Genomic DNA, 12154 nt, shown 5'->3' with positions numbered 1-12154 from the left:
TCTTCTTAGTGATTTTTCATGTTTGAAAATATATGTTATAAATTATTATTAGAATATTTTGAAAATTATATTTACACTTTTATGAAGATATGGATCGAGGTCAATCATGTGGTGAAATGATCTTAGTGGTGCTCATATATGAAGTTAGGTTGTTTTTTCCTGTACCTAACACATTTCTTCCTGTACCTAACACATTTCTTCCTGCACTTCATCTTTTTGAAGAAAACTGTTTTACCCCATTTAAAAATGTCTTCCAGATTGTTATTTTCGAAATATTTCTAGAACATATTTTTAACAACACATTTTATTAATTATGGATTTACCAATTTGAAAATAAAAAAAATGTATTTTGGAAAGGATATTCCAAAATGATTTTTGTCTTTCAAATATCCTATTCCGGAACACTCTTTGCTTACGGAACCTTTGTTCTGGAAACATTTTTTCTTACAGAACTCCTATTTCGAAATCACATAAAACTGTGAAAGGATAATTTTAGTATTTTAAAGAATGTAGAAGTGTAGGAAGAAAAATGTAAGGATGCAGAAAGAAAGTCTCATAAAGTTAATGATTATGAACTTATCAGGCCTTGTTAGCTTATACCTGAGGGTTGTAAGGTCATGGGACAAATCCAAGAATAGGGTGAAAGCAGATCTGATATCGATGTATGAAAATGATGTCATTTACTCCTCATTAAGAAGGGAGAACGTTAATTATGGAAATTGACTAGATATGCGATATTGTAATTCATTTGGAAATATAACTTAAAACAAAACCATATATAAGGAGAAGGGAAAGAGAACACTATTGTATATAAGGGAAAGAAGATGACCTAATCAAGAGGGAACAAAAAGAATTTCAACTCATATTTTACACTATACTTATTATATAAACTACTTGTTTACTGCGTCGTGAAATTTTTTTATTTTACTTAACAAAAAAATTCATGAAATTTGTAAGGATATGATCAGATGACTACTTTAGAATTTAACCGACAACAACTATACTGCAAACAACTATATCTTAACTAAAACGACTCTTGTATTTATTCCTTGTAACATTAGACTTTTTAATAGTTAACATTTATTTTATATGATCTAAAAATTTGTAATTATTCTTTCTAAGGTTTTCTTTTAGGTTGAGAACTTTTGTTTTTCAAATATCAAGTCATAATTCTTAAAAAGATGTAAAAGTTTTATCTAGGAGTGACTTATTTTTTCTCTATCAAAATTAAAGTGATGATTTTTAATTATTAATTAAAATTGAGTGGAGAAGAACCTTATTCAATGTGTTAAGTTTGGTTTTGGATCATCCGAACTGTCATGAGTGGAGTCTCCCTGCACCCTGGGGCTTGTAGGTAGTACTTGTTGGAGTGCAGAGGCACAGATCAGAAACAACTATCAATCCATTCAGAGATTAAGAAAGAAATAAAAAGGAGAGAAATGATGTTCCCGCAATTTGGAGCGACGGCGGAATCTCTGAGCAAGGCTTCCACGGCTGTGTTCCGGATCGGCACCGATGCTCACCTCTACGACGATCCCGAGGACGTCAATATCGCCCCTCTTCTCGACAGCAAGTTCGATTCGGAGAAGTGCGAAGCTCTCAAGCGCCTGCTCGCTCTCATCGCTCAGGGCTTCGACGTCTCCAACTTCTTCCCTCAGGTACCCTACGCCTCCTCAACCGTCATCTCAATGACCTCTTCCTTACATAACGCGGATTTCTGTTTGTTTCACCTTTCTCTATGAAGAGGCATTTAGACAGATTGCGCATGGTAGTTTATTTTTAATTAACATGATTAGGAATTCGAATTGATTTATGTTCCTCGCTTTGATTCAACTATGAGTACAGGTTGTTAAAAATGTTGCGTCTCAGTCCTTGGAAGTGAAGAAGCTGGTCTACTTGTACCTACTGCATTATGCTGAAAAGTAAGTGCCTGGATTTAGTTTATAACACTTTTGATTTGTGTAGAGCGACTTGAAAAACAAGTGCCGCTAGTTGATTAGATGTATTTTTGTTTGCACATTTGTAATCACGATTTAGGTTTGAGTGTGCTAGAATTATGCCTTTGGAAGTTAATTTAAGCTGTTGTTTATGTGCGGTCTTAAATTTTGTCAATTACGAGAGATGTTGTTTACTTAATATTCATTTTCTTCTATTCAGGCGTCCGAATGAGGTGTTGTTGTCGATTAATTACTTTCAGAAGGACCTTGGGGACACAAATCCATTAGTGAGGGCATGGGCACTTCGAGCCATGGCTGGAATCCGCCTTCATGTAATTGCACCTCTTGCTCTTGTTGCTGTGCAGAAATGTGCGAGAGATCCTTCTGTATATGTTAGAAAATGTGCTGCTAATGCTCTTCCCAAGCTTCATGATTTGCGGATGGAGGAACATGCTTCTGCAATTGAAGAGGTCTGGTTAATGTCGTGCTATTTATTAAAGTTATTGAGATATGACTTCAACTTACATAGATGACATGATAATGTTGGAGCCAGTAATGTGATGTTTCCATCAGGGTTTATGTTATAAACCTAGTAAAATAAGTAACAACAAGATGAATGTGGGAAACAAATCAAGAATAACTATTATTGATTCAACGACAAGTCAAGGTGACATTTGAAGGGATATCCCTTTATTACATTCCACTGCTTTGTTGTTTCTAATTCCCTCGTACACTATCTTTGTGCACACTAATCCATAGTTATATGGTATGCTATAGTTTATTCTCTTGCCGCTGTGACAGTATAACCCAGTAATCTCCACTCTTTCTAATTACTTAAATAATGGCTGTTCCTAGAACGCCCCTAGTTATATTAACTATTAACTAATGGATTATGGAGCTACTTCCTGTCACCTCTCCTTTCCCCGTATAAACCTTCTAGATTATCTGTACAAACCTTCAAGGATATCCCAGGTCACTGATTCCTGTTGCTCTTTCATAAACTTGACCCTGTACTGTGTGGTCTAATTTTTAAATAATACCCAATCACTTTTCTGAATGTTAACTGGTCTGCATAGTACTTCAAACCATATCCGACTAATTTGCCTACCAATTTTTCTGATTTTGAGTTATAACCTGTTGCTCCAGCAAGTGTCTCTAAGGCTCTTTTGGTCCATTCTAACAACTTCGTTGGGCTACATACTTGAAATAAAAATTATTAAAAGATGGTTTTGTGCCAGATATTTGATTTAATCAATATATTGTTGGAAAGCCAGGATCAGTACAATTTTTTTGATCCTTCTTATGCTGCAGATCGTTGGACTACTTTTAAATGACCATTCCCCAGGAGTTGTTGGAGCTGCTGCATCTGCATTTACTTCAGTTTGCCCTAACAATTTTTCATTGATTGGAAGAAATTATAGACGATTATGTGAGATTCTTCCAGATGTGGAAGAGTGGGGTCAAATAATTCTAATCGGGATCCTTCTGCGGTATGTGATAGCAAAGCATGGGCTTGTCAAAGAATCTGTAATGTTTTCTTTGTCTAGTAAAGATGTTGGCAATTTAGAGGAAGATGAATCCCATATTGCTTCAAAAGAAGATTCAATTTATGCCATTGATAAGACTGTATCTGAATTAGCGAAAATGATCTTCCAATGTTACATTGAAGGGCCAGATGAGTACTTATCACGCTCAAGTTCTACAAAAATGGTTGCTCCTAAATTAGATGCATCACAATATACATCTTGCAGTAATGATGTTGTGAAGATCCTGCTGCAGTCTACGTCACCATTGTTATGGAGTAATAACAGTGCAGTTGTTCTTGCAGCTGCTAGTGTGCACTGGATAATGTCTTCTAAGGAGCACATCAAAAGAATTGTTAAACCGCTCTTGTTTGTGCTGCGATCATCGTCTGCCTCAAGATATGTGGTATGCAACATTCCTTGAATCCGTTGTTAGTTTGTTTATCATGTTTTGCTTCTGTTTTTCTACATGGTCTGTTACTTTCATTTGTTTGTTATTTGATATGCTTCTTTTATTGAGTTTTTATTAGATGACATTTCTATTTCCCCCCTTGTTGATTATATTATGTTACCAATCGTCGATGTGGCTCAACTGTTAAATGAGTTTAGTTAGAAGCCGATTAGTCTTCCTAGCCTCTGAAAGGAGAAAAAACCTGTCTGTATGTATGCTGTCATTTAAATTAGTTTTAGAAAGGATAGACAATTTTTTGCGTGCAGGGTTATTGAAGTGATGTGATAGCCACCATAAGAGAAGAATTATCTATTGCTTAGTGTTGATCCAGGAGAAAATATTTTGATAAGCTACAATAGGATATTGTAATAATTATGTGTACTGCTGGAAGATTCCAGATATCTCTTTGTAATATATGGAGGCTTATGTACGGTTTCATTGAATCAATTTAATAAAAAAACTTTTCTCATACAATTTAATCTTTTTCAAGTTGGTTGATATCATATTTCCCGATGTAGTTGGCTTTGCTTATTTTCATTGCTGTCTTAGCTGCACTTCCCTTTTCTTAGGGTTGTCTGAACTGCACCCATTTCCTCTTATTATCGGGTTTGCTTGAAGTGCACTCAAATTGTGTTTCACAGCCACTGTCATTGTCATTATTGTTCACAATGCTGTTGCTGGAACCTCCAATGGGCTGGTGACCACACAAGAAGATTTGCCATTGGAGCAGCCACACGCCATGTCTCTCGACTATGCAAGTGGGCTTCATGCTCCATGTGTTTCTGGTGTATGACGGGGTGTCACATAGTTGTTCCCATTGTCGCTTGCTTCGCCAGAGTCAACCTGAGGTGGCAATTCCAGTCCTGGCACTGTCTTGCCCTTTTGCCTCGGGTTGCATCTCTTTCCTTTGAAAGAAACACTGTTCATGACATTGTTCGTTGTTTTTGTTCTTCTTTTCTTTTTCTCTGATCTGTCTTATTTTAAAAGGCTAAGGAATCTCTTGCTTTTGGCATGACAACTCCACTAAACAATGTTGATCTTCCACATTTGCTTGATGATAGCCGTCTTAATGGTCATAATTATCTCTAGTGGGCTTAATTTATTAGACGTTGAAGGGTATGATTACTCTCAACCATATAGAAGGAGAGGCCATATCTCATGATAACCCTTATTTCCAAATTTGGGACAATGATGACTCACGAACTATGATATGGCTATGTGGATCCATGACTACAAAAATTAGTAGAAATTATATGGTCTGCTCTATTGCTTATGGGATTTGGGAAGACCTTGGAAATACTTTTTCCATGCGACATGACATCTTTACATGTTGAGTTAGAAAGCAAGATCTTTGGTGTCAAGCAAGGTGTCCTTTCTGTTGCTAAATGGTTTGTGGATTGAGTTGGACCAATATCAAATTTGAAGCTTAAAAGTAGAGATGTCACTTTTGCTCAATTTTTTGAACTGTCAAGGACCAGGGAGGTTGTATTACCTTGAAAACTTGGGAACTATGAATAGTATTAGTACACAAACAACAACCTCTAGATTTGCAATTATGATGAGCCTAAAATATTAAATGATAATTGTTTTTTGGTCTATGTACCAAATGTGGGTTGAATGAATACAGTTTATAGTGTATGGTCTGGGATACCTAAAGCATCCCGTTGTAGTTAGTATGATCTTATTTTTAGTCTTATCCTTCATTTATTACATTTTGATGGTTTCATGACACCTCTAGGAGTCACTTCACTACTTTGATGATTTGCCCGATTTCTTCTAGCTAGGGTGACAGCCCAATATCTACGTAGGTGGTATAGGTATGAAGTTAGAACTTTTCATGAGCCCTAGAACTATACCTTTAGCAGGCCATGCTAATGGCCTTTCTTTTAAGTGCTTGATCTAATTATTATTATTATATACACGGATGGCATTGTTGTCGTGTTTTAGGAATTGTTTCACTTTTACTCAAGGAAATTTTCAGTTGTGATGAGTGGTGACAGTTGTCAAGATATGCATTAATGAAGAAATATTTGCTCAGACATCTAAATAAGAATGCTTGGTTTCAAGAATGGATGTAATGTTTGATTGGTGGTTCATTCATTTAAAATTTCAAAGTATAGATGCAGTTAGTGATTTCTTTACATAATGTAATGAGAGATAATGTTAGAATTTTGCAAGGTTTTTGTTTTTACGCTGATCCTTTTGAGAGGTAATGGGGTTTGATTGTTCTTGGGAGATAACTTGGTTGCTTTTTTACCAATAACATACTATTGTGAATTTGAAATGTTGGAAAGTATCTCTTTGTTGAATAATAAAATGTTATTTATATATAAAATGATTATTAGGAGCTATAGGGTACATATAACACGTAATTAGATAAGGCAAGTAAATATTCATTCTTAATTTCTTTTATAATTAACTTCAGCATTAATTATTGTCCGTTCTTTGACTTCTGTAGGTATTGTGCAATATCCAAGTGTTTGCTAAAGCTATGCCATCTCTCTTTGCTCCACACTATCAAGATTTTTTCATATGCTCTTCAGATTCCTATCAGATAAAGGCACTGAAGCTGAATATACTTTCTTCTATTGCTACGGATACATCCATGTCGTTAATTTATAAAGAGTTTCAGGTATTTCACATTGATATGTATTTTTTGTCAAGATAAGTTATGCAGACATCCACACTCACCTGCTCACAGGGTTCATTAATTTTTATGGCTCTTTTGCCTTTAACTCTTCGCAATGACATTTAAATCATGTTGTTTGGTGACACTCTTCTTAGTGTGTTGCTAGGATTATATCAGAGATCCGAATAGGAGATTTGCTGCTGACACAGTTGCTGCCATTGGTCTATGTGCTCAGCGACTTCCTAACACTGCAGCTTTGTGCTTGGAAAGATTGTTGACTCTGGTTAGACAAGGTGTGTGATATGGTTGTTTAGTCTATTTACTAACGAAATATATCACGTTTCTTGTTTAATATCCATATTTGCAGAATTTTTTTGTGGTGAAATTAGATCCTTGGATGGAGAAGAGGGTGTGCTAATTCAGGCAATTATATCCATCAAATCAATTATAAATATAGCACCATCCAGTTATGAGAAGGTATTGTTCTTACAAAATCATCTCCCACAGCACTGTTATTCCTTTTTTATAATTATATTGAGTTAAAACTTGCTTCGAGATACAATATGGTGTATATCTTGTATGTGGGATTTCAATTTTGAGTTAGTAGCACTTGCAATCTTTTGGTACATTGCTCACTCATGACTGAAACCTCTAGTTTTGCATTTTGAAAGGTTATAATTCAGTTAGTCCGTAGCTTGGATAAAATCAAGGTTCCTGCTGCCCGTGCAATGATTATTTGGATGTTGGGGAAGTATTGCTCTTTGGGCGAGATAGTTCCAAGAATGTTGATTACAGTACTTGAGTATCTTGCCCAATGTTTTACTTCAGAAGCATTGGAAGCCAAGCTTCAGATTCTTAATACAACTGCAAAGGTATATCATCAACTTATTTTTATACTATTGTATGAAACAGACTTTTTTTTTAAAATATTGTTAATCGGTTGATTAATTTTTTAATTGGACAATGTGATGAGCCATAGCGTAGGATCTAGTCACAGTTATGAATGTGGAAAATCCTTCTTGTTACCTATCATACATAGAGCATAGCAAACTTATCCTTGACAAAGGCCCCTCTAAGACCAACTTAAGTAAGAGGATAAATCTGATTGCTTCTTTTTGAATAATGACAGCCTTTTAAAGACCGCTAAATAATACAAAGGAAAGAAATATTGAATTTTATAGGACCATATAATGACTGATTTAGAACTGAGGACCTTACCTTTTTTTCTGAATTTTATATTCATGCCTTTGTGCTCTTCTTTCTTATATAAGAAAAAAAAGGTAAGAAAGAGTTCCATTGAAAGTGACAAGTTTATGATTTAAATGTCTTTTGGTGACAGATCTTACTGTGCATCAAGGGGGAAGATATTTTGACTGTGAGAAAAATTTGGAGTTATGTAATTGAACTGGCTGAGTGTGACCTCAATTATGATATTCGTGATCGTTCACGTTTCTTAAAGAAAGTTCTCTCTAGTAATTTGGAGTGTCATCATGGGGAAGAAGCAAATAGTGAATCAGAAAAAAATAAACAGTCCTCCTGTATGCTTGTGGAATGCATATTAGGTGGAGAGACAAAAGCATTGAGAGTTCCATCTGAACCCATTGATTACCGATTTTATCTTCCGGGGTCACTTTCACAGTTGGTATTCCATGCTGCTCCAGGATATGAGCCTCTCCCAAAACCTTGTAGCCTGCCATACACCGATCTTGATCGGTATGATGGAGCTGCTAAGAGTGATTCAGATGAGGAGGATACTGACACATCTGGGCCTTTGGATGAGGAAAGTGCTTCAGATTATAGTTCTGAACAGTCTATTACAGCTTCAGGCAACATTAGTGGCAGCGATGAATCTGTTTCTGGAAATGAAGCTGAAGATAATGCTGATCCATTGATTCAGATTTCAGACACGGGCAATGTCTGCGAAAATCAGAATGTTGGGGCTACCTCTGGCACAGAGGCTTTTCAGGACTTGATGTCAACTAAGTCTCTTGAGTCTTGGTTAGATGAACCGACCAAGTCATCTAAACAAAGTGAGATAGAACAAAGCCGAGTTCGTAGATCTTCAGCACGAATAACCATTGGAAATATTGGAAGCCGAGTTAAACCCAAATGCTACACTCTCTTAGACCCTGCAAATGGAAATGGGTTAAAGGTGAATTATTCATTTTCATCTGATACTTCTACCATATCCTCTCACCTTGTATGTTTGGAAGTATTATTTGAAAATTGTTCTCTGGAGCCCATGGTTGATATAGTCTTAATAGATGAAGATTATAGCAAAAGCTCTGATTCAACTGATCAAATATCATCACCAACTGAAAAGTAAGTTTTAATCTTTTCTGATTTTGTATGGTGGTTGTCTTCATTTTTCATCTTTTATAATTTGGATTTTATACACTTATTGTGTTATTGATGTGTTCTAAGAACATATATGTTTTTTTTGTTTTTTAACTGGGTTCCATAAATTGGTACCTATCACTATAAGGTGAAAATTTGAATTTAGATTACATTGTGTAAACTTTGGTATTATGAACTGGCTAATTTACCAATGTGAAATCTTTACATGCTAGCTTCGAAGTGCTTAATGCAGACTACTTTTATGTCTCTGTTGCAGTACCTTGAAATTTCATGTTGATAAACCTGCACTAGTTTCCATGGAGGAGATCCCTTCTCTGGAGCCTGGTCAGACAGCAAACCGGATGCTGCTAGTTCGTTTCCATCACCACCTTTTGCCTCTGAAACTGGCTTTATTTTGCAATGACAAGAAATTCACTGTCAAGTTAAAGCCTGACATAGGATACTTCGTAAAACCACTTGCCATAGGTATTGAAGATTTCAGAGATAAGGAATCTCATCTTCCAGGGATGTTTGAATATGTGAGGAGGTATGGCTGTTATTTGTTGTTTGTTGGGTATATCTGTTCATGTGCCTTGTAGTTGTAGGAAAACTTATGGTTCATCGTATTATCATAGACGATGGCCCTTTGGATTTTATTAATTATATTGAAAACTTAAATACTATAATAGAGGGTTAGATATTGGTTAAATTCTTATGAAATGCCATCCATATGCAAGTTGGGAGTGTGAGGGAGAAAACTGAAAACTTGAACTCTTATGAATAAAAGGGGGGAATTAGTGAATTTAAATTTAAATTATTTTGGTCTTTTGACCATTTATTTAGTAATTTGGCCTTTTCGGCATGTCAAAAATAAAGGAGGCTTAAATTTTGAATGGCATGAATATTGCTTACTCAAGCTCTTTGTTTTATTTATGTATCCTTCAGGGGCATGCTTGGGAAAACATCTCTAAACTGTAATGATTAAATCAGTATATCCCGCATGTCGTTTTTTACTGTTAGAATCTAGAATAATTAGGGCGCCTGTTTGGTTAATGAACATTTTTTCTGTTTTCATCAATTTTTACGATACAAAGATGTCTTGTTTCTTTGTACAAATATTTGAAAGCAAGAAACAAAGTGAAAACAATGTGACAATTTTGTAATTATTATGAAAAATAGAAAAACATTTCGACAAAGCACATAAACCCTTGTAGTTTTTACCTACATGGTTATGCAGATAGCATATCTTAGCATTTTGCCCAACTGGTTTTCACTATTTTTTTCAAATGACATTTGTCAAACAAAATGATCTTTGTAAGTGTTTGCTAGCTTCAGAATATTAAATATCTGGTGCAGGCAATTCTTGTCAGATAAATAATGCTGCATCTTGATTTGAATAGAAATTGTGTAGAGATGGGCATTGGAATTGCCTTGGTAATTTAAATGGCGCAAGAAACAAAATATATTTTGTGCATTAATCATCAGTTATATTATATCTGCTTATCATGAGCTTTTATGTTCCATGAACCTTCAGACTTTTTCTCCCCTTTATCTTTACCTGTTTCATTCTTGGGACAAAATATTTTTTTTTCCTTTTTTGTTTCATCGTGTCATTCTAAATTTGATTTTGTTGCATAATTTGCATACAGTTGCACTTTTACTGATCACATTCTCGAGGTGAACAAGGGAAGCAACTCTTTGACAGAGGACAAATTCCTTGTGATCTGTGAAACGTTAGCACTGAAGATGCTGAGCAATGCAAACCTTTCTCTTGTATCTGTGGATATGCCGGTTGCTACCAACCTTGACGATGCATCTGGTTTGTGTTTGCGTTTCAGCTGTGAGATCTTGAGCAATTCCATGCCATGCTTAATCACAGTTACTGTTGAAGGTAAATGCTGCGACCCATTAATTGTGTCTGTAAAAGTTAACTGCGAAGAGACCATATTTGGCTTAAATTTCTTAAATAGGGTTGTCAATTTCTTAGTTGAGCCTTCTGTTACCCACTTGTAAGATTTGATATCGGATAGAAATTTAGTCATTGGTTTGTGGGTAAGTAGGTATATTTGAAAAACTTTCATGCAGTCCAAGTAATTGTTTTGAATATTTTTTATGGCTTTTGGCGAGGCATTGGAATTCAGATTTTTCCTTTTTTATATATTGTTGGGAAGGAAATAAAAACGGGTAGGGTGGGGATTGAGATGTCTGTATCTCTTTAATGTTTGATCTCTAATTTCCTATGATTTTATATCTTGTAATTCTTATTAGTATGTGTTGCTACTCTTTTATCCATCCTTTCTGACACACTATTATTGAATGACTTTTACTCAATAAATTTATCCAATAATATCGATTGTTCTAAGCTTTTATTGTTTCTCTTTCCTCGTGGAAAGGAACTCCACTGACACGCAATATTGAATTACCATGTAAATTTTGCCACTTTTGTGATTTATGACCGTAATAAAAAAACTATTATTTTTGTACAACTAATTGTGTGTGTGGAGCCTATATATCCTATGTTTGTTGTGTTGGAAATTTTAAAGGGAAGATAAAGGAGCCTATATATCCTGGGTTATCTTTCAAAGGTATCTGCAAGGTGTGGTTTATCTTCCATTTAAATCAAAGTCCCCTCTTAGGTAAAGTTGGGTATAGGGAAAATCCCTTAAATTTCTCAGACAAAGCTCACACTATAAACCAATTTCTTTTGTTTGGAAGCTTGTAACAGTCTCACGTAGCGTGTGAATTTAGTGATCTAGGCTGCATTTGACAAAAAGGAAATTAAAATAAAATATCATTTTACCAAATTCTCGAGGCAATATATATACATAATTAATTGACGTGCTGATTTATAATTATGAGAATGAAAAAAATAAAGATTGTCGCCTGTGGGGATCGAACCTACGACAACGTGGTTAAAAGCCACATGCTCTACCTCTGAGCTAAGGCGACTATATATACTGTTTTGAATTTTTCAAAAATTAAATCCCACTGTAATGTTGTGCATACCAATTAGGGGTGGCAAAGCGGGCCAGCCCGCCTTGCATTGGCCCGCCCCGCGCTTGACCCGCAAAAATGCGGGTGGATTGGCCCGCCCCGCAAAGTTATTGCGAGCTAAAATTCCCAACCCGTCCCGCATAAGAGTTGGCCCGCGGATTTACGGGCTAGCCCGCATTCTTTTATTTTTTTTTTACATTTTGTTCTTAAAAAATTGGCAAATTAAACCTATATATTTGTTACTATCAAACCTAATTTTTTTTTCTTCCTTTTCAAACATCAA

At 35.4% G+C, this 12154-nt stretch overlaps 1 protein-coding gene and 1 non-coding gene across 2 annotated transcripts; one reads left to right on the top strand and one right to left on the bottom strand.

Moving 5' to 3' along the window:
- Positions 1-1137: 1137 nt before the first annotated feature.
- LOC137823996 (AP3-complex subunit beta-A) lies at positions 1138-11144 on the top strand. The gene is made up of 11 exons (XM_068629404.1): positions 1138-1658; positions 1846-1922; positions 2158-2407; positions 3249-3866; positions 6370-6543; positions 6707-6833; positions 6908-7017; positions 7212-7412; positions 7880-8862; positions 9155-9424; positions 10527-11144. The coding sequence occupies exons 1-11, from the start codon at positions 1440-1442 to the stop codon at positions 10888-10890; spliced, it is 3393 nt and encodes a 1130-aa protein (XP_068485505.1). The 5' UTR covers positions 1138-1439; the 3' UTR covers positions 10891-11144.
- A 610-nt stretch (positions 11145-11754) lies between these two features.
- On the bottom strand, positions 11755-11826 carry TRNAK-UUU (transfer RNA lysine (anticodon UUU)). The gene has a single exon. It is a non-coding gene; the product is annotated as a tRNA-Lys (tRNA).
- Between the last annotated feature and the right edge of the window lie 328 nt (positions 11827-12154).

The sequence above is a fragment of the Phaseolus vulgaris genome, chromosome 8 (assembly GCF_000499845.2).
Source record: "Phaseolus vulgaris cultivar G19833 chromosome 8, P. vulgaris v2.0, whole genome shotgun sequence".
NCBI classification, from domain to species: Eukaryota; Viridiplantae; Streptophyta; class Magnoliopsida; order Fabales; family Fabaceae; genus Phaseolus; species Phaseolus vulgaris.
The sequence above is the reverse complement of the archived record's forward strand: the minus strand, read 5'-3'. Positions and strand labels throughout refer to the sequence as shown.

Excerpts from the sequence above, each read along its gene's own strand:
- LOC137823996 (XM_068629404.1), top strand. The coding sequence starts at position 1,440 with ATGATGTTCCCGCAATTTGGAGCGACGGCGGAATCTCTGAGCAAGGCT. Across the intron at positions 2,408-3,248 it reads ATGCTTCTGCAATTGAAGAG|ATCGTTGGACTACTTTTAAA; the intron begins GTCTGGTTAATG and ends CTTATGCTGCAG. Across the intron at positions 6,544-6,706 it reads TAATTTATAAAGAGTTTCAG|GATTATATCAGAGATCCGAA; the intron begins GTATTTCACATT and ends GTGTGTTGCTAG.